This window comes from Stegastes partitus, unplaced genomic scaffold, assembly GCF_000690725.1.
Source record: "Stegastes partitus isolate 25-593 unplaced genomic scaffold, Stegastes_partitus-1.0.2 Scaffold1149, whole genome shotgun sequence".
NCBI lineage: Eukaryota > Metazoa > Chordata > Actinopteri > Pomacentridae > Stegastes > Stegastes partitus.
In genome coordinates, this window is record NW_007578880.1 from 316728 (window position 1) to 340249 (window position 23522).

Below are 23522 nucleotides of genomic sequence, written 5' to 3' on the forward strand. Positions count from 1 at the left end.
AATACGTAGTTTGAGCAAGAGGAAGAAATAATGGCAGGTGTTGAGGCACGTGCCAGCAAGTTTTACCACCCGTGTCCACACCTCTGTCAGTCTGGCACTTAACACACACCCAGCGTCTCGTTAACAAACACTACAATCGCACACACAGCTAATGTCATCCACACCCTGTCTGAGGGTATGCCCAGGGCATTATCTCAGCTTGTTAAAAGGCTCGGCAGCATGTACAAGGGTGTGGAGTAACAAGTCAGAAATACACACAAACACACCTCCATATTCCAGCATCAGCAGTGCCATACGTAGCCTGCTGAATGTGCATGCGAGCGACGTCAAAATATTTATAGGATTTTACATGTGTGTAGCTGTGAGCCCATGTGCTCATTTGACAGTCTCTGTTTCCCAGAGCCATTGTTACTGACTTTGATCTGTCTGCTGTTTTGACTATCCTCTTGTTACGTTGTCAGATTCCAGCTACAAGCTATGTGCCATAATGTGCACACTGCTCCATGTGTGTGTGTCAGCGTGTGTGTTTGCATATGCAAGCATATGTGCCTGCATATGTGTGTACGGCGGTACATTTTTGCAGCGGCTGTCTTCTGTAGATGTAGCCTGCAGAACAGGATTAGGTAACAACCGAGGTGTGTCAGTGAGTGTGTTTAGGTATAAATGACAGCTGTATGTTTAGACAGGGCAAGTTAATGAGCAGTGATCTCATCCATTCATGCCTGACAGTCGCAATCGTCTAATGGGAGAGCGTTCTCACACCGCCCACGAGTTTTTTTGTTTGTTTTGCGTTACAGTTGACATACAAAATACTTAGCTAAGTTTGAATTGAATTAATTGTAACGTCTTCTCTTACGCACTGTGGTCACTGGACGTTTGGTTCATGCTTGTGATGTATTTTCTCCCTTTTAGCTCTGTTTTTTCCCCTGAGGTACCCTACCAAAGGGATCAATAAAGTTATATCTAATCTCATCTAATCTAATTTTGCTTACATAGCTGCTACATGCTCCACTGGGTTCACACGATAGTTACCAACTTGAACCACTTTTCCACTCAAAGTATCCGCAACTTTTTTCAAGTTTCCTTCAGATTGTTGGTTGTCTGCAATTTAACCAACAAATGTTCTTGCCTGCAGGTATATGAAAAGTGACAGCTGTTTTTCCTCATCATGTTTTGCATGTCGTACATACAGCTACAGATTTTTTTTCAATAAATAAAAATGCATTGAGTTCCAGAGCAATCAGAAATATTCAGTGTTGCAAGACCCAACAAAGTTTCTGTGCTTTTGAAAAATACTTTCTCCAAAGCAGGGACTTTATGGGGGGTAAAATCATTTCCTGGGAACTTTATTTAGATGCGAGTCCCTGCGGTGGAAACCCTGTGAGTTCCTCCAAAGGTTCCCAGTCCCCGGGGAAAGCTCCTGCAGTGGAAACACAGCTTTTGTCTGCTGTTTGATGTTGAGCAGGTAGTTTACAGTGGGTTTATCACAGTTCTTTGGCTGCCTGCTGCAGCTGAAAAATAATGCTATGAGAGTAAAGCGAAACAGTGAAGTTGCAGGCCAGGCAGTTAAATAACGAGCAGAATCTCAAGATTGAGGTGACAATTGAATCCACGTCCATCACTGTGAGTGAAGCCTTTCACATTGTTTTACACAATTGTTGGTATTCAAAAAATACTGATTACAGGTACTTAGAACAAGTCAGAGTTTTAAGGAGGTTTGACATTCCACAGCTGTGTGCACAAAGAGGCACACTTCAAATAGAAACTGATCTTTTTAATGTTTTAAGCTTATCAGAAATGTGTAAAGGAAAAGATCTCCCTGCTTTTTCCTGCTACTGTTTCAGCATGTTACCGTGGTTACATAGGTTGGTAAGAAACTTTGTGTTGAGCGTGTATATTTAGAACAGACGCTGAGCCAATAGACTTGTGCCCTAAACAGTTTAAATTCACTTACTGAAGCAAATCAGGAATTAGTATTTACGCACACTCTAGTAGAAATTGTAGTATTCTGTTTGAAGCTGCACAGGGAGGATGGAATAACTCTATTATTTTTATTAAATCTCACCATAAAACAAAACAAAGGCACGAACAAATGCATCCGTATAAAAAAGGAAGCGCGCTCCCTTGTCTAAAAGTCCTGGTCAGTCTGAGGGCAGGTGGCAGGCAACTTAAGTCAACATGTAACACATATCGTTTATTGAGGCAAATGACTTGCATGTGGCCCACAGAAGCCGTCATCAGGATATTGGTTTGCAGTTGCACACTGCAGAAAGCATGCACATACTGTACACTGTGTCTGAGGGTGACATCAGGAGCTATTTATACGGTGCCTTGGTATCCCTCTTTAAAAGTCAGCATGGGCCGTCACAGTCGAGCATATTTTCGATCTTGTTTTGTTTATAGGCCTTTTTGTTGAGTAGTTAATAAAGCACAGATCTGATGCAACAGAAATGTAGTAATATTATGTAATGTAACTACAGGAAGAGCTCGTCCTGTGGACGTGCTGTTGCTATGCAACGACTGGAAACACAGTTAAAGTTGAGTTTTGACTTTGAGTACACTGTGTCATTAGTGCCATGATGGTTCTTGCGTTCCTCCCGGGGCTGGTTCACCTTTTATTTTTTTTTTGCCGTCAAAGATAAGATGACTGGTTTCGACATATTCTAACAGACGTGTTTGAGAAACGAGGTCAAACAGATAAAGCCTCGAAAGAAAATTTGCATGAATGAGGATGTTTCTCATGTCGACTTCCCTGAGTCACTCGAGGTGTTGTTGTTGGATGCATTCCTTCCAGTCGGCTCGACGAGAGGATCACAGCTGTCCTAGTTTTTGTTGCTTTTTATGTTCCTGATCAAATGTCTTTTGAATGAAAATACAGTAAATGGAAATCACACAGAATCCCGAGGTTTCCCAGTGCTGCGAGATTTCTTATTTGATGATGTAACGAAGCAGACATCTGTGTTCAGCTTCAGCAGGAGAGGTGGCGTGTTGAGCGTTCTCACAGAAACTGTTTTTTTCTGCAGCTGTTCCTTTTCTACTTAAAAACAAAGGTAATGCGGAGGGATGGAATGTAAGTAGTGGTGCGGCAGCTACAGAGGAGAGCTAATGCATCGGAGAGACGGAGAAGAAAAAGCTGTGGCAGTGAAGAGGAGAGCTGATGATAGATGAGTATAGATTAGACCATTTTAAATGTATTGAGTAAAACTTCACCCTCGGCTCCCCAGAGAACTCATTATGAGCTAATCCTGCTTGTCACATAGTTCTCCTACTCTGGAAACGGCGGGACTTGAGTTCCCACATCAAACAGCCACATTGTCACCACGCCCGTCTAAGCATACTGAGGAGCTGACGTCTGTGCAACTGCTGGCCCTGAATGATAGGTGGAATACCATTAAGCTTACAGTGTGGAAAGAAGAGGCCGGCAGACTGAATGTTGATCGCAGCATCAGATGGTGGTGATTCTTGTTCCTTCTTCACTATTGAAGACATTTTTATGACAGTGTTTTTATTAGAGCACTTTTTTTAAAGCGACTTTAGTTTGTCTACTGTGCGGTAAAGTGAAATGCAGGGTTATTTTGCTTCGATGCATACAGCAGGGAGGCTCCATCAGCTGTGTCCAAGCACCTCTATATCCTCAACTAAAAGCACAAACATGCATTTGCTATTCTTTAGTTTAATCCTTTTGATTTAAACCTGCAATAAATTGTTTTTACTAACTCTGGAGCAGCACAAGCAGGCTGTAAACACAACCGTAGCCGAGTTTGCATGTAGTTGTCGAGCGAAACTGAAGTGAACTTTAGAGAAGGCTCAACAACGAATCATTGAAAGAAGACAAATTATTCTTGCTTTATCTGACAGCTTTGAAGCATACTAATGAAGCCGCATAGTGTTGCCAGAAGGTGAGAGTGTAGACGACATCACATTCTGATGCGATACTTCAAAATATGTTATGGAAGCACAGCTATTGATGAATCCTAACCTTTTAAATCGGTGCAGTGAACTTGTTGGCAAATGAACTCTATTTACACATTAGCTTTTATTGAAAGAGAAACATTCGCGTTTATTTGAAGTCAATTTGGTGAATTTAAGTCAGATATTCACTCTTCTGTTCTCTATCAACTCCTGAGAAAAACATCTGAACTTGGCAGCTAAACGCTCCACTATGTTGACCCGTTAGCTGCTCACTGCGTCTGTCTGATGTTTGGAGCTGACCTGCTTGTGTACAGTAGGTTTTACAGCTTTTTGACGAAGAACTGCGGCAAATAAAAATAGCATTATGACAGTGGTGCAAGTGACCCAACACCATTAGGTTGTGGGCCGGTCCTCCAAGTACTGCAGAAGGGAGCTGCAGATTCACGTGACAATTGTCTGTTGGTTCATCACTACCAGCCTTGTTTTTCTACACTGTTATTATAACAAAAAATACAGATTTAAGACTCATTCCAATCACTGATCCTTCTCCTAAACACAGAGATTTCCTGTGTTTTCATATAAAGCTCTCATATTTTTTCCTTCACTGTGTGCCTGTACCCTGCACTTGCACTTTATTTTCCTCATTTTGAAAACCCTGTCCAACTTCCTCCTGCTTACTTCCTTCTCTCATTCAGGTTAATCAAAGCAGCACTCAGTGAACAGTTTGTGAGAAACAGAGCAGTTTTGGAGTTACCAAAAAAAAGAGTATTTAACCAAATTCCTTTCTGCCGTAATCTGACACTCGATGCTCAAAGTTTCGGCTCTGTGTTGTTCTGCCTCCCTTTGTCACAGTCTCCCCCTGCATTGTCTGAAAGTGCCAGTTGTATGCCCATCTGTGCATGGGGCCAGCGTGGGGAAAAGCCAGCTAGCATGTTTACCAGCTCCACTGTTTGTCTTTGGCTACACTGTGTGTTTACAGTGTGTCTGTGCATTTATGTGTGTCTATGTACATTGTGCATAAAGCAAGCCTTGATGTGTGATGTTTACTAGCTTGCCAGGCTGAAAGCCTGCTCTGTTGTCTTCCAAGATTTAATATGTTAATGTTGAAAATATTTACAATCAGGATTAGGTCTTTCTATTCCCTTTTCTTGTGAACTGATTAAGACACACAAACACTTGCGTTTGCCTAATCTCCCCATGTTGTTTAAATCCACATATACATATATTTATATATCTTCTGGCCTTCTGGGTTTTGCTCACTCACTGTGCTTGACTTCTTGATGTTGCTGCATTTGGATTTCTCTGGTTTTATGTTGAGCAGCACTTTGGTTTCTCAGTATAGTCATGTTGTGTCTGTTCTTGTTTTTCGTAGCTGCTCGAGTCAACAGATGTTAAGGAAGATGCAGTCCTCTGTTGCTCCATGGAGGTATGAACCGCACACACACACACACACACACACACACACACACACACACCTTAAGGCCAAGTTTGAGCCTTCAAACAGCCGTTTGAGGATCATCTAAAATGTCCTCACTCTGCAACACTGTCCTCAAAAGACAAATTGGTCCCCACAAAGCAAGACGTACAAGTACAGAGTGCGATCAAAAAGATACTCTTCCTATCGTGTAAGAATGGTTTGCAGCACAGTGATGCGCATGCAACAGATGCGAGCAGTAACTCGTGAGTCAGGATTCTGCATGACGTTGAGCGATCAACATTGGGAGACCGGTGACGTTTTTGTCTGAAATAACACTGAGTCAAAGTCTCTGAGGATCTTGTGTTAACTCAGGATCAGCCAACCTGCAGCCTCTGAGACCACAGAAGGAGGAGGAGAGTCAGGTCAGGAGCACACAAAGAGGATGCTCATGAATTCATCCCGACGGTCAGACTGTCACCTCTACTGTAAAGTTCTGAGGCACCTGATTAAGAAGAAACCACCTGAATTGTGGCACAATCGTTGCTCCCCCCAGTCCCTGTGTGTCAGATTGGGCTACTTGGTGATGCTTGATGTATGAACTGACCAGGTCTTCCAAGTGTTACAGAAACACCAGGAGCGGTGTATCGCTGCACCAGGAGACTACATTGAAAGGGAAGGGATGGCGGTTGAATTTAAGTCAGATGCGGTTTCTGCTCTTCAAAGGAAAAGATTGAACTTTTTGATCACACCTTTATACACGCAATTATGTCTTTTGATAAAACAAGCAGCTGATTTGAAATTTGTGCACAAGCTATGTCACGAATTAAAAGCAATAAAGCATTTAATAAGCAACTGCTACAAACAAGTAAGAAAATTATTAAAAGAGAGAAAAAAAAACAACAAAAATCGAGTCAAAACTTTGAATTGTATGTATAAGATAGACGCAGCCTCGCAGTCTGGAAAGTGAAGCCATTGCAGAAGTGACTTAAACCTGCATTCTTTCTGTTGGCCAGCAGGGGGGGACTCTTTTGGTTGTAAAAAAAAAAAATTAAAAGTCAGATTCAATAAATGAACCCACGACTAAACTTGATTTGCTGGGTCAGTTAACATTTTCCAAATGACTTTATGGTCTCCGTTTCTACTTTTCAGTCTCCCTTATTACAGCATGATGTTCATTTTGTAGACTATGGTCCCATTTAGAGGGAAATAGACGATAAAGCAGGGCATGTGGGGCGGGGCTACTTTGTGATTAACAAAGTGCTACTATATGGGTGTTAGTAGTGTCCTCTGAGTCACTCTTAACTCAATGCTTCCAGTTTCAAAAATTAATGGGTGACATCATTGTAGCTTCTTTCATCTTTTATATACAGTCTATGAGCAACGGCCATTAAGTCTGTTATATTTTCATATAGAGTTATAATCGCATAGCATGTGTTTATTAAAATCACAAACGTCTTGATGTTCTATTCATATCTGTCATTGGGTTTAGTAAAAAAAAAATAAAATTAAGCAATGACGATGAATTTAAGTAGACTCACAGACGATCAAAACTTCATTGTACCCTAAACAAAAGCATTGTGTCGTACTAACTTCACATCTCCACCAGATTTCTGCAGTGACAAAACAGTATATCAGAGAAACTAGTGCCAGCTCCCTGCAGATTCCCAAAAAATGTGATTTTTATGTTGCTCATTTTAAACCTTTGTTTCCGAGTCTGCCCAAAAGTAAACAGAAATCAGCCACGCGAAATGCCAATCTTGCCAAATGCATTAGAGATCTCTATCAGGGCATACTTGCTAGCTTACCCTCAAATCTTCAGCATGCAAAGCTAGCCTCACCACAATAGCCACATTAAGGGGAACTACGTCAAGTTGAAATAAACCAGAATTGCCCTTTTAGTGGCAGAAAACAAGAGCCTACACATAAAAGAAGAGAAAGAGCAAAGGCAGGTGAGCTGTGATTGGCTAACACTTCCCAGATGCTCACAAACACAATCTTCGCAATCTGGATTACTTACTGGCAGGCTCACACACAAAGCTTTATGGCCAGAGGGTGTGTAAACCTCTGCCGTCTGACTGCATCCACAATAACAAGGTGCCAGACACTGTGTCTTGCTCACAGTAAGAGACACACACACACACTTTCTCTGACCTCACCCCCCCCTCCCTGTATCTCCTTTTCCCTCCACCAGTTGCAGAGCGCCGGGCGTCTCCTGGAAGAGCAGCTCCCTGAGATGATGACAGAGCTCTTAGCGGCTGTCAGGGACAAGATGCTTTGTCCGGCCGAATCTCAGCTGACTCGCTCGCTGCTCATGGAGGTCATCGAGCTGCATGCACACCGCTGGAGCCCCCTGGAGGCCCTCACCACCCAATACTACAACCGTACCATCCAAAAGCTCACCACCACTGCCTAGGTGCCAGCTCCCGCAGGAGTAGAGGAGACAAGGCCCCCCCCCCTGGATGCCCCGGCGAGACATTTTCTACTTTTTAATTACGACAACATCACCCTCTTGCCTAAAATTAAAGAATGGGTAACGAGCTTAACTGTAAATTCCACAATTACTCCAAGACGGGAGACCACTGCCGCAAACAAAGCGTACACAAGCCACCAGACAGGTCCTCCTGAGCCATCAAGGCATCAACACTACATGTGGCGCATTTGACACACATTTGAGAAAACAGTAGGTGATACGTGGCCAGTAGGGGCGTGCTTGGCCACACAGAGTCTGGGCGCTCGCCTGGCCGTGGCTGGTGAGGGATAAAGGAGGCATCAGACAAGAGAGGGGTCATGCAGGGGAGAGGAGGAGAGGGCAGCAGCCTGTCCGTGGGGAATAGAGAGATCTGTACCCAGAGATGAATAGAGAGGGGCAGGGGTGGCTGGGTGGGTGGGGGTCACGGTGGTCTGTGTCAGTCTCTTCATTGTGTTCATTTGCCAAACCACCCTCCCCTCTTTCTGTCTCTTTCTCCTCCCTCCCCCCTTCTGTCTCTCCGTCAGCCCCTGGGGTCTGTGTGGCTGATAAAAGAGGAGGAGGAGGAGGCAGGGAGTAGACACGGTGCTGTCTGTCTGGGCCGTCTGCCCCGCCGGGCCAGGGACCAGGTCAAAAGGCCTCGCTGTGGAGCTCCCCAGCTCCCACAGCTCCTCCCCGCCTTTGTCTCCCCAACTACACCCCCCACAGCAGGAAGCCTTTTTGAGGGGATGAGACAGCGGGCCTGCTGGGCCGGGCTGGGCTGAGGATAAGGATCAGGCTGGCTAGAGTAGGGTGGCAGATGGCTGCTTGAGCCCCTGTGAGACGACACACTCCTAACACACCCCGTTGGCACCCCAGCTCCGAGCTCCCCGAGCTCAGGCCGGTGTTTCCAATACAAGCAGTAGAAATATTGCAGTGGTGGGGAGGGGGGCAGCATTAGAAAATTAAAGCAGACACTGCTGTCTGGTAATTCTTTTGTTTTTGTCTTGCAGGGGAATGTCTCTTCTCCTCTGTTAAGCCGTGCATGTCCATGCTTTGTTAACCACATCGTTGGTATTATTATTATTATATATTTTTTAAAATCATTTATTGTTTTTATTATTGATGTTTCATTTTGAAGTCTTGTTTTTATGGTAACACGTATGTATGAGATATTATAGTGGTAGGCCTTATTGCACAGGTTTGATTTGTTTTGCACTGTTTTGAGGCGATTTGCTTTAAAAAATTCAGAAAAAAAATAGCAAAGATTTGAATTTGAATCAGTGCTTGTGGATTAATATTAAATCTCAGTAGTGAGAGGAATGAGTTGAGCATAGTGAGGGAGTTTAGGATGTTTTAAAGGACTAGTGGCCTTGTCAATTATCCCTTTTTTTATAGGAGCTCTCTTGTTTGGGGGCCTGCAGGGCCAGTGGCAGCAGAGAGCATGCTGAGGACTAAATGGTTGGACTCTGTTGCTGAAGGAAAAAAAAAACAAAAACACATTTAAACAGCAAAAAAAAAAAGGTGATGTGACTACATAAAAAAAAAAAAAAAGCATGGCACACTGAGAAACAGAAGTGAAATGCTTCTTTACAATTTTCTCCTATTCAAGCCATTCTTTGCAGTGGACATTTTGCAAGTGTTTAATATCGACTGTATTTGATCTTGCTTTGTTTTTGAGGAAAATGACAACTATTAACCTGTGTATTTGAAGATGACAATGATGAAAAGAGAAAAAATCTTATTGTTTGACCTCATATTAGCTAGTCATATGTGACCCTTATTCCAGCTAACGTGTGTACTATGATATTGACGTACCAAGCCAATCATGTACCATTTGTAAATGGGCTCTATATATAATCTGCATACAGTATATTTACAAGTATTTAAAAACACTGAAATAGAGGGGAATAGTGCAACAGAGATGTTACACATAGGAAGACTGTGGTCGCGTGGCTAGAAGGTGGACTTCCCATGCATTTCTATCAGGAACTAGCTCTGTGCTTGGGAGTAGTCACACACACACACACACACACACACACACATACATGCACACATATACTTAGTTTCCCACTGAATCTCTGTGGGCAGTTGTAAGTGTTTTTATATTATTTTCTGTGTCTTGCATCAAGAATTAAAATCCTGTGTGGTAGTAACACACCCCAGAAGATTAGTTAGATGAGATGGGTGATTCAAAGCTCGTTTTTTTGGAGGTGCGACCTAATCATCTGTATGTGTGTGTGTCTGCTTAAGAAGTGGTTATTGTTTTGTTTTTTGTTTTTTTGTCTTTGTCGTCCTTACTTCATTTCTAGGTTTCTATTTAAATTATATTTAGCTCATTTATATATAAATAAGTTGGGTTTTTTTTTCTTCTGGTGGGTTTTCAAGACATCTAAAACAGTGATACCTAGCTTGCTGGCAAGTGTGTAAGTGTGGTATTTACTTTGTGAAACGGAAAAAAAAAAAAGAAGAAAAAAAAAAGCCCATCGATCAATGTCCATTATGCAAAGAGCGGCTCGCTCTCACAGCAGATTGGGGCAGGTGGGGATTGCCCCCTTCGTCTGTGGCTTTGGAGCCTCCCCGCCCCGCGTGCCCTTAGACCCCTCTGCTCGGGTCACATGACTCACTCGACGATTGAATGAGATGCACCTTCATTTGCATATTCTCATGAATATTGGAAAAAAGAAAAAAAAAAAAAAACAGGCGCCGGTCGTTGGCAGACGAGCTTTAGATTGGCAATAGTGGGTCATCTGTGAGTTCTTGTTTGTTTTGTTTTTCTAAGCAACTGAAAAATAAACTAACAGGAAGAAAAAGAAAAAAAAGACGTGACGGAACAAACTGTGGTGTGTTTTCTGTCTGCTCGCTTATCAGCACAGTCACACGGAAGTCAGCGTGGCATCATAAAGGCATTCAGACATCACAAAAGAAACACAAAGGCGCACACACACGGTCGCCTCTGCCTTTAGCAGATAGACTGCGTAACTAATCGTGGCACCGCAGCAGGTCATTATACTAACAATCCATACATGTGCACACTGGAACTCCTCATTTACATGCCTTCGCCTTTACATCGTCACACATTAAACAGACCACACTTCAGAATTTTAACAACGCCGTCTACGTTGATGTGTCTGGGTGCTGCAGAACGTCCTTGACCAATGATTTGCCTTTGGTTAGCCCCGACACATGCCTGGGGCTCCGTGATTGCGGGCGTCCCAACGGGAGCGCTCAATGCCGGGGTTGCCTCCCCACCGAGGACCTCGTCCCTCCAACTTATAGAACGTCCTTCAGCACTTGTCCACATCGATCAACGTAATCCCACGTTTGAATATTCAAACGCATCAGACAGAGTGAAGCACTAAATTTACCATCAATACCACGAGAAGCTTTGAAGTTCCTCCTCTGTAGGGTCTCCGACAGATGGATTTATGACAATGGTTTGCTTTCATTCGGAATCACAACACGTGTGAGCTCCTCTTTAACACAACACAACCAGGGACAATAAGGAAGATCTACAGTTAGAGACCAACGGATCCAGCAAATGTAATTTCTGCAAAAAGGGGGGAGATTACAGGGAGAGAAATGGTGGCAGACAAAGTGAGGAAAATGTAGGAGGAGATGAAAGCGAGGAAACATATGGATATGCTATATATACATAGAAACGGCCGAGTCTTCGGATGGTATGGGAGCCTATTGAGAAATAATTGCAAGCGGTGGAAGAAAGACAGAGCCAGCACCGGCTGACAATTAGCATCACAGTTAATTTAGCTCAGGCCAGTGAAAACAGACAGTGGAACAGGCACAGTAGCCTTAAGGGATGACGTTGGCCGCCATGCTGTTGGAGCCTATACTGCTAAGACGACGTCCCCGCGTCTCTAATTCCGAATTTAGATCACATTACAACAAAACGGTCATTTGTCCGCAAGAGTGATACAATGAGGGACAAATTAAGAGACTCACGAGCTGATGAGTGAAAGAAATGACTGTAGGCTGTAAAACTAGACTAGAGCCAATTAATGGAGATATCAATCAAATGAAAATCAGTCAGAAGGATACAGCAGAATAATGGTTTCGAGCAAAAGTCACAAAAACTCAATGAGTTCGTCTTTTTCAGTTTGTTTCTGTATTCCATTGTTCATGTCTGACTGGATGTTTCCTAACTTCTTCTCTTAACTGTTTATGGATGCAGACTTCTTCTCTACCTTTAGTTTTTACATATTTTTGTAGAGGACTTTTTTTTTTTTTTGGATATTTCAAACAGTAAACACGGCATTGAGAAAATAATTGGCAAATGAATTGATTATGTAAACAGTCATTATTCGCAGCCCTAATACGCACTAATGGGCAGGAGTAAATATAATCAAGCAGGCCTCAGGGTGACATATCATGACTTGAGCTTTTTTCTTGTGTTCTCTGCTGGCACTGATGAATGGATTCGTGCGTGTTTGTGTGTCCAGAGTGACTCACACCAGCATCGCCCATTGTTTGAGCCAGACAAAAGCAGGCTGCCTCTCTGCTGGCCTTGATGACGAACCAAAGACGAGGAGGGAGGACACTCGCGTTAAGATAACAGCTTACACACTCAGACGCACTCTCCCACAAACTTAAACAACACGAGCGCCGGCAGATCCTGCGTTCAAGTATCTCCTCGTGGATGTGTCTCGTATTCTTTAGCCGTCTGATGGCTCACACATTTTATTTTTTTAGACCTTTTTTTTTTTCTCGTTTTGATTTCTTTTGCCCTCCCGTCTGCACAGCGTGCATCTTTCTGCGTTTGATCAGCACACAAGCAAACCAGAGGAGTGCACTGCAGAATGTATTCTGTTTAGTCCAGAGGGGTACAGAGGCCAGATATTGTGTAAAACAAAACTGGAGTTAAAACACACAGAAGCATCCCCAGATGTTTTCTACAGTATGCTTTGCTGTGGGAGAAATCAATAACTGTGGGCTACGAAGTGGTTTTAGCTCGCTCTCTTGACCTTTCCATCTCAGCAGCAGCTACTGCGCTGGTTTTTATTCTACTCCCCAAAAAACTGATTCTATCTCAACTATATTTGGATTCAGACATTTTAGCCGCCTATCGTATTTATTATTGCTTTATGGCTGCTTCTAAATTAGATCTTTCGGTACATCCACCCACAGTATAAACCTTCACATCGTGCCGTGTGCTCCATATGCAACACTTCTCATTTGTCCATATTTTCTTTAATTGACTGTTGAATCTAGCCTGGTATTAGCCTTTCCTAATGTCAAGTACGCCTAAGAGACAAAACACAGATAAAGCCTAGAAAATACCTCATTTATAAAACTATTTTTTAGGTTGTTCCTACGTAATAGTGTTTAAATTTGATGCTATTGCCCCCATCCATAATAATTGATTCAAAAAGCTGCAAATAATAACTTTTCTGCCAAACATAATGTACACATTCCTGTGAAAGACAGTCAGCTGAGACTCAATAGAACAGACAGAAATGAGACAAACTTCATGAACTGGCACAAACCTAAAAATACATAATAAGTTGGACACAGCAGCCCACTCGCTCGCTCTCTCTCTCCCCCTCTCACACTATTTTTATAGCAAAAACGGAGCTTTTCGAGGAAAAAGTAAAAGGTGATCTCAGCCCGTGCGGAAGCTGAAAAGCTGTATTCCTGTTTCCTGGACAGGCGGCGCAGTAAATGATGTCATGACCTGCTCGCTTCCTGAATGGACTGTTTCAGTGGCGCTTTTTGGTGCAGAGTCCGTAAATTAACCGAATTATTGGTTTCTGTGCTTGTGAATGAGATGTATACGCAACTCGCACCGAGATTCAAGACCTCATGTATAAATATAAATACCATGATAAGGAGGCAATTGAAAAAAAGAAGGATCAGCACAGACACCTTTATCAAAAGCTAATATCATGTAAAGGTGAGGAGACAATGTTAGCAAGAAGAACAACCTTGTTGCCGTTACTGCACAATTTAGTGCCTGAAAAACCTGCTCATGCAGCGAGAGAATGTGTCATTATCTCTTTCCAGTACAAATCAACTTGATTTCACAATTCCAGGACTGCTACAATTATGCAATTATTTGAGCTGCAATCATTTTTTGCATAATCATTTCCATTCACCTGGATACAAACAGCTGGATGATAGCGTCACGTTTCGATCCCGCTTCGACATCGTTTTCCACCGTTTGTGCCCCCTTCTTCTCATGCGCTGTAACGGCGCCGACTGTTTATCTCAAATGGCGCTGAACTTCCAGCGTTCAATCGACTGCATTTCAATGAGCGTCTGTTGACATAAACATCTTGGATTTAGTTGCAAAGCCAAACACCACAGCATCGCTTCGGGCACATTTTTGGTTTGAAGCCAAATGAGAAAGGAGACTCCAGTAACTCAGAGGAGGTGATTTATTTGGATTTGCAGGGAAAAGGTGGTGGTCAGAGGTGTTAATATTGATCATCTAAAACTGACAGATGCATGAAATGAACAGAAAAAGAGTTAAGTCATTGATCACAATAACTTGTACGACAGAATCGTCATTTTTCATTCAGCCGTTTGCTTTGTTCTGTTTCGTTTCGAGCTACTGGCGTTTGTTTCTGGTGAATTCTTGATATGAGTTGATTTGTGTTTTAGTTTGATATGAAACAGGATACCTACAGTCATTCCAGCACCTCTGTGAGGCTGCTCTTAGTCACAGTATTGCTTTGAGCCAAATACAAAAACTAGTATGCTTACAATACCAACGGTAACATACGGATATTTCGCAGGTGTGATGTTCACCATATTTGCCGTATAGCGCTGTCATGGTAGCATGCAACAATGCCACTAGATGTTTTCGGTGTTTGATAGTGAAACAAAGTGGGACCAAGTGAAATTTAAATCTGATGGTGGCACTAAAATCCAAAGTTGTAGAAACCACAATGTCGCTCAGGCCAACAATCGGTTTAGAAATTCAACAGATTATTTGAATTGAGAGTCTTTGGAACTGATTCCCAATAAAATAAATCAATTTAAAAATGTGCTGCCTCACCTGCGATGCAGCCAAGTTTATCTATCTGTAGTTATCAAGCTTCGACAACCTTCAGTGCCAGCTGGTGGCTCACATGTCAGTATGAAGAGCCAATCAGCAACAACAAGATATTTTAATATAGTTAGAGGGTTAAATTCTGACACCAAGATTTTCCAGTTCCAAATATTGGTTATCTGCCTTTTATGACTACTAATAATCAATACTATCAATATCGACCCTTAAAAATTCAATCGGTTGACCCCTAACCCTCAATATTATTATAATTCATCCCTCCCATCCATAGTGTGGACAAACTGTCAACCTCAAAGTGGAGAAGAAGTCAGGAAATTCTGTAAAAATGTCACGTCAGTCCATCCAATAATAGCTGCAATATTACAGCTTGGACCGAAGTGGTAGACTGCTCATCCAACTGACTAACATCCCTACAGCCATACCGCAAAAATGGCTAATAAAAAAACATGACTGTTTGCATCAAGGAAAAATATCTGGAGCCATCAGAAGCACTGCACAGACGTACATTCTACCAACAACAGTGTATCTGAGCGCCACAGGGGCCATTTCAGCTCAATGAAAGCAGAACAACACGCGTCCGTTAGCATTGTTTTTGCTGCAGAAATGTGAATTGCTCACTTTAATGCATATCATTCACAGGTCTTGAAACGGCTCACTTTTAGGTGAGGAAGCATGACGTCTTTGTTGTTCAGGAGCATGTGCGCCCTTGCAGTGGCCTGGCTGAAAAGTGTGCTGCAGTAGGCTATTCTCACTTTGTTGCTGCCAGCAGCAGCACACACGCTGCCAAAGTCAACAGACGGATCCTTATACAGGGAAAGGAGGGGAGGACTAAGGTGAGGTAGAGGGGAGATTTTTTTTTTTAAATGGATGAAACTTCCAGCAAGGAAGGAAGAGATGCACAGGAAATAATCAGTAGAGCAAAGAAAATAAATGGAGGGGAATCATTAGATCATTCCCTCTTTCGCCATCTTTATCTCTCTTACAAGGTTCAAGTCGGCTAAATGCTGCAATTTATGAGCAGTGGCATGTGTGTGTGTGTGTGTGTGTGTGTGTGTGTGTGTGTCATTTCCTAGCCTGACCAGACCAGCCACCCAGAAGTGTGTCTTTCTTTGTGGCTGACAAGCCAGCGTGAGCAAAGCTTCCGCTGTGAGCTGCACTCAGTGACCGATCAGTCAAGCAGAAATCAACACACAAACACGCACACACACACACACAGACGTGCACACCATAATTAGAGACGGTAAAGGGACAGGGCTAGCGTCCGCACAGCCTCTGCTGCTCACCGGAGCAGAAGTGAACACACACATACTGTACACACACACTGCAGCCATTGGAGGTCGATGGAAGTGTCCGCAGACAAGCAGTGGGAAGTAACACCTGATGTCTTTGTTGCCAGGCCCCCGCCTAGTGACTGTCAATGTGGCAACCTGCTGCGACAAGCACGACCCTGTTGCTAGGCAACCCGAACTTCGGTGACAGATAGTGGGAAAGTTCTGAGGAGAGCGAAACTGAAAGATAAAAAGGAGAGAAGTACGGCGTGCTGGATTCAGACCTTTATGAAGAGCAAAAAAAAATAAAAAATAAAAAATTTAAAAAAGGAATGAAAACGCTAAGTACATGAAGGTCCATGGACAGCTTATCAAAGAAAGCACTGAAGCACAGCAACAGCAAGAACTGACATTTCAACCTGAGTGTGTCTTCATCAAAACTGCTGCAGCTGTCTGCCTTCTCCTACTTTTACAGACCCACTCCCCTGCGTGCCAGCAGTCCTTTGATTTGTGAGGTGGCATGCTGTGCAGGGCGTGTTCCTGGTATACTGTGTGTGTAAACACACACATAAAAGAGCTCAGCGCACCGCCAGAGGATCACATGAACTCTTGTACAAGGTACCGCTCTGTTTGTGGACATGCACACTCTCCCTCAGCCTCCTCTGGCACTGATTACACATACAGACACACGGTCAGTCAAGCCAAGTCGATTTCATTTATGCAGCCCATGATCACAAATCACAAATTTGCCTTAAGGGACTTCACAATCTGTACAACACCCTCTGTTGTTGGACCCTTGCTTCATATAAGGAGAAACTCCCCCCGAAAACCCTTCAGCAGGAAAAAAAATAAAAATAAACTAATAACACATTCCAAATCACAAACACATCAACTGAACACATCTCATCCACACAATGCTGCACCCTACATACATACGTTGTGTTGACTGTGTGTGCCTCCCTGCTACACAACTGCCTGCAGTGCCTCCTCCACACACACACACACAGCATGTTTTGTTATGCACAGCAGCTGTACAGTATGTTCATATGCACATGTTGTGCATGAAATAAATGTAAACACCCCCATTTATCTGTAGTTTGGAGCTGAAAAAAGCAATGCGGTCGAAACTGACAGGTAATGAACAGGAAGCGGTGCCGAAGCACAAAGTGATGTCTTCATTTTTATTTCCTTTTATCTGACCCAGCAACCGCAAAATTCAAATAACACGAATAAACAGGATTAAACCATTAATCATCTCACCTGACGTGCTGTAAACACCAATTGTACAGGTTTTACTTGGAGGATTATTCACATGATGAGGGCTGCAAATACCAATCACCTCCTTTATTAGTTAATCTCGTGATCATTTCCTCAACTGATTGTTCAGCCTATAAAATAATGACATTGACAATATCCTAGGAGCCAAAGTGACTTCCTCAAATCTCCAACTAGCAGTACAAACCCCAGTAATATTTAACAAACTACACTGTGACACCTGGAAACAGAGAAATCTCACATTTGAAAACCTGAAATACTTCAACATGATGGTGTCTTGGTACTATTTTTAAAATATTAGGCCTAAGCGATAACATAGTAGCAATACATATCAGCAATAGACACCTCGTCAGTACAGATATATTCAGATTGTTCACTTTTCACTACATGCAAACTGCCATGTAGGCAAACAGGAAAAACAACATTTGGTTGCATGAACAAACACCAAAAGGCCATAACAGCCGATCATATCTTTTGATCTCAGTGGCTTCTGTGCAGGTCTCACGAGGCAGGCAAGTCTGCTGTGGGACTTCTGCTGCCTTTGTCCCTGCCAGCAGACCTCTCCTGGTGGAGGCTGTAGCTGGTTGGGATCAATCGTTGCCTCTGCATGACTAAAAGTCTGAAACACCAGAGAGTCTGGTCTTCGTTCCCGACCACACAACCCTGACTTCCCAGCCACCTCCACCTAAACAGCATGCTTCCGGCTGCCTCCTCCAAGAGCTGACTGAGCTGAAGTGCTGTGGAGGCTGATGCAGGCCAGCCGCTCGCAACCTTAACTGTAGCCGGTGCGGCACCTTCGCTACGGTCACCTTTTGTGCATCCTATTATTTCATAAAGAAGCTCCCGAGTAGCCGAAGTAAACCTCCATCTCTGTCAATCCGACCAAACACGTCCACTCCAGTGGCCTGATGGACCATCCAAACATCTTTTCTCTGTTTTACATTCTTTTGCTGAGTTGCTAAACGTTACTTCAGAATGTAATGGACACTCAGAAGTACTTCTTCCAGCCTTTTACTTCTCTAAATGATCCTGCTTTCATTTATATTTGGCTCTTTCTCTGGCACTAAGCTCACTTTTCATGTAAAGTTTGAACATTTTCTCATGTCACTACAGTCAAGTCAATAATTGCCACAGCTTGTTGAGATGGTTTCAGTCTACCCTTAGCTAGAAGACACTTTTTTGATGTATAAGTGACCTTCTAGAAGCCCCAGAATACACTGGACAGAAACATCTCTCTGGATTTATTTTTAGGAATTACAGTCTTTACTGAGCCACTTGTCATGATGGGGAAAAAAAACCCTGCTTTCACATTCACATATTCAATTTTATAACAACTAAGTTATAGCTTGATTAAGATAAAAACCTTCTCATCAACGATACACTGTGCCGAAGGCTTGAAGCTGTAATGATCGTGTTACGTATAAAGCGACGAATCCGGACGCACTTATACAATCTACACTCGAGGTAAGTGTGAAGGCTTTTCAGGAGCTGAACAAGTCGGTGAACCTAATGTGCCTAATAATGGGCAGGGATGATTCAGAAGGTTAGGCAGTATCAGCGCTACGCCCCTAAATATAACCGTTAGTGTCCAAACTCTATCTGTACTGGCAGAGTGTGAATATTTGTGATGTGTGAGTCAGAGTGAATTTGGCTGCTGAGTGTCAAACACCCACCAGATCCAGCAATCACTGTGGACTATTTCTAAATGATGCTGTGTTTCAGGGTGTTTTTTTTTTTTTGAGCGAGTGATCAACTGAGTGGAAGTTGAATCATCGTGGTCGATCAAATGAATCCCCTTTTCTTTGTTATCTGCTACGTCTTTATCTTGTGCAGAGTTACGGTACACGCAGCCCACACACAGCCTACGTATCAACTAAAGCACACCGTGGCCCCTGACAGACCCGAGTGAATGTTGCTAATACGCAAAACACAATCTACGAGCAGGAAGTTGTATCATTTATGCGTAGTGATGTTCCTCGCGACTCATTTGCCTGATGATTAAACGGAAATGTACATTTAGGGCGATTAGTCTAAAAGTAAGAGAACGCTAGTTGTGTTGTGTGACCATTTTGAACCCGGGTTAGTAGGAGTTTGCTGTTTAAAATCCCGACTCAACAGTTTACGGGGACTGAATATAACATTGACAATTAGTTCAACTGACTAGTGTTTCTGGCGCTGAATAACTTAATCGACTCATGATGCACATCCCTAGATTTGTGTGCTTACTCGAACGTGATTTTGATTCTAATCATAAATGTCACTTGCTTCGCTTGTGTTTAAACTAAAAGCACTAAACAACTTCTAGCAAGGTGTAATATTTCTGTTTTTACACCCAAAATTCCTGAACGACACAGTAAAGACAACTGCACAGCGAAATCTAGTTACTGTAGTTTGGAATTGCTAAATCCTGATGTGTAATGAACTGATGGTTTTATTGCTTTTAAATTCATTTATTTGTAAAAGGTCAGATAACAGCGGTAAATAGTTTAGCAAAGGTTATCGATGGTTTCTCCAAAATGGATGTTGCCGGAAACTGTAATAAGCAAACCAGGAAGGTCTACATCAGTGACACTGTGGGTTGAAAGCCAGAGAAAACATTCTGTCGATAAAGTTTCCACAAATCTTAATGCAGACATGGAAGCTTTTGTGTGTTGGTGAAGCGGTAAAGCTTGTAAACTTGTAATTGCTAGCGCTAACCAGCCGTACGGAAACCAGTATGTACTGCTATACACTATTGTTGTTGTTTCAGGTGCATCCTCATTACACAAAGCAAAAACAGACATGTGCAAAACATGTGACTGCATTGCTTTCAAACTTTACATTTCAACACAGTTACACATAGTTTTTTTTTTTTTAAACTGAACTTTGGAGAAAAATATTATATTATGATATTATATGACCTAAAGCACAGTTTGCACGTGAATGAGAGGCACGAATGTTGAAAAAAAATGTTCATTTTGCAATTTAGAGGACGAAGCCTCATGCCTCCGCTTGCACTCATCTGCATTTCTACTATTATTATATGTTATTATACAAGTGTTAAGTTGACTACACTTAAATTGGTGATACAAAAGTATTTAAAAAATTTTTCTTCTGATTGCAGTTTTGTCTTTCTGAACTCTTATAACTATCCTGAATATTTAATTTCCTATTTTAAACGTGATATCAGAGAGGTGGCCACCCACCTAATTTGTGACTGACAAATAATAAAATATGTCAATGTGTTTTTGTATAAATGCTTCTTCAGCTTGAATATAAATGATCTTAAAGTTGGAATCTGTGACTTTGTAGAAAGATAGTTGAGTATTTAGTTAGATGGCAAACTTTCCAACTGCTCTCTGCAAAAACTTGAGCGTGCACAGGCCTCAAAAGGTGTTGTGTACATCGGTCCAAGACACTATTTGTTTCTCATTTATAGAGCCGGCCCTTGATTGCATTGGTCAGTGTGCACACAGAATGGACAACTAGCATAGTGCGAGGAGATATGGCAAAAAGTACATTGGATATATTAAAAATGCATACTGTTTTGGCATTCCTGAAACATTCTTGTATATGTGTGCAACTTCATGCATCTTGTAAACACAGGCAGCAGCCTGTACTTCATAATCCTCAGTGCAGTCTATCCAAACTGAAGCAGAAACTTGTTAGTTAACTTGAAAACAGCACAGTGTGTCTGCATGTGCACACATCTAATCACTATTTGACTTTCAAGACTTTGGATTCGGTTTCTTTTGCTGAGTTTTTGCCGTGTAAGATGGGCTGAAGTAAAAGTGAAGTGTGCCTTGCAGCTAATAAGCTATAATAACTTCCATTTCAAAGTCTATAGATTTCCTTTACTTGTAGTAAAGGTGGCTTTCTACAAGTCAGCAGTGAATTTTCATATCAAAAGTTCAATTTGACATAAAAGATTCATGCATATGTAGCATGAGTAGATCCACAAACTGTGATGATTCCACTGAAATGCAACTGAGGCGTAGCATTAAAATAAGAATATGCGGTTTCTTCTTTCACGGTTTTCCCTACTGTGCTGTGTACAATAGACAACCCATAAACTATTTTGTAATCTTTTATCTCCTCTGCACAGTTCCAGTGTGCAGGAAGCTGTAGTCCATCAAAGCATTGCAGGGCAATAGCCTGGACAGGTAGTCAGGCCATCACAGTACTAAAGCAGATAAACATAGAAGCACTCACTGCCGCGTTCACCTCTATCAATAATCCAGTCTCCAGTGAGTCCGGCACCTGATCTGTGCGTGTTTGGACGGATGAGGAAACTCAGAGATGCTCCCGGGCTTCACACCCCAAAGCACTGCCTGACCTTTCCTCTCCGTTTCCTCACTTGAGATTTGATTGATTTATACCATCGGCCTTTGAGACTTTGTAAAACACGATAGTAATATTGAACAAAACAGAGGCTGTTAATGAATGTGCTGCGGCCAGCAGAAAGAGAAGAGACAGCATAATTACACCGAGCAGAGAGCTTAGTTAATTCATCTAATTAATAGTACTGTTGCAGGCGTATCATCTCACACTTTTTGTTTTACGTTTCCAAGCTGAGCTTTGAAGTTTGCAAACAGTTAAAAGTGAATTAATCAAAACAAAACAATTGGCCAGTGTGTAAATTATTGACAGTGCCTTCATTATTTTAGTGTGTTTCCCTGCCAGTAGGTTAACTGCTCTGAAGTCTTTTATCTTACAGTAGATCCAACACTGACAGAGGTGTTGTCTTTTTGTTTTTTTCCCCTTCATGTTCTCCCGTATCTTCTCTTTCTCTTCACATTATCGTTTCTTTTTCAGTTGTACATAACAATGACATGTTCATGCGAGTGCACAAACACACCATATATACACACAAATAGCCCACACGCATATAAGGTACAGTAGGCGTCTTTACATATGTAGTCTTCTGGTTCCCTAGTAACCAAAGTTGGTGCAGCAACTGAGCAGCTGCTTCTGTTTCATTATGACTGCATGAGTCCAAACTAGTAAGAATAAATCTGGAAATACATTTATGAAAAGTAGAAATGAAATAGCAAACTTAAGCTGATCTATTGTTCTGTACAAATCAAATATTTACAACAAAGGAGAAGAGCGTAACGTTATCTTGAGCCATAGCGTGAACAATGGGAAGTATGTGAGGTTCAATGTTCTGGAATCTTCTGAAAACATTACAAATATAAAGTCACAAAAACCGCATTCAAAGTGAGAATTGATAGATTGAGTTATAGTATAAACACACTGCCACACTGCTAAATACAGTTGGAGGTGTAGTTTTGATGGATCTCACTAGTAGATAAAGAAATTTGTGTGTGTGTGTGTGTGTCTGTTCTTCGCTTTTCTCGACAACTGTTCATCAGATCTGTTTCACACATGGCAGGTGGATCACTGGGAACCCGAGGAAGTGCAGCGTCAAGTGTAAGATTGTTCGGATAAATGGTTGTTGAGAATCAGAAAGACATAATCAGTAGGCGGCAGTGGTAGGGCGGGAACACCACAACGATGTCGCTGATTATGACAGTGGGACCTCACAAAGATTTCTCTGCCCAATCAAAACACAAATTATCTTGGAAAACTGGAATTGCCTGATCACACCAGTAAAGCTATTGCACCTGAAGTTAAAGCATCACGGGGCTCCTTGTGGAGACTGACAGACGTCATTTTTACTTTTTGTTTCCAATCAAACACGTTACAGGCCGTTAGCATGATACAGAACGAGTCGATCACTTGAAAGTGGTTTTCCTTCATCGGCCCCATGTACAAAGTAACTTGGGCACCACTGCTGTTATGGTAATGTACCATCACACTGTGTGTCATCTGACATGGTTGTTCACTTTCATATTTTTATATTTTCTGTTCACTTCAACAGCCAGGTATAAGTGAGAAAATGACTTTAACTAATGTTACAGGCTGTTGTTACAGTAAATCACTGAACTTATTTTCCTTGCCCTGACATTTACCAGTGATTATACGAACTGTACTGTACTCTCACGATGAAGTGAGTCTATGCAGTCAGTGTTTTCAGTTTAAAGTCGAGCACTTAAGTAGAAATACTGATTCTCTTGTTTGTGGAAAAAGTTGCTTTAACACTCAGGGATTTAATGAATCAATGCATCCTTTTGAATTTGACAAATAGGGTTTATTATTCTTATTCTTATTCTTCTTCTTCTTATTATTATTATT

The 23522-nt window shown here is 42.1% G+C and overlaps 1 protein-coding gene across 2 annotated transcripts in view; it reads left to right on the forward strand.

Moving 5' to 3' along the window:
- Positions 1–8078, forward strand: part of ctif (CBP80/20-dependent translation initiation factor) — a 65258-nt gene extending 57180 nt beyond the window's left edge. The window contains exons 13-14 of one of the 2 annotated variants that reach the window (XM_008296741.1): positions 5285–5338; positions 7521–8078. In XM_008296741.1, coding sequence (XP_008294963.1) covers positions 5285–5338; positions 7521–7742 — 276 coding nt within the window. In that variant the 3' untranslated portion in view covers positions 7743–8078. The remainder of the gene's footprint in view (positions 1–5284; positions 5339–7520) is intronic. The other variant, XM_008296742.1, reaches the window with a different exon arrangement.
- The last annotated feature ends 15444 nt before the right edge of the window (positions 8079–23522 follow it).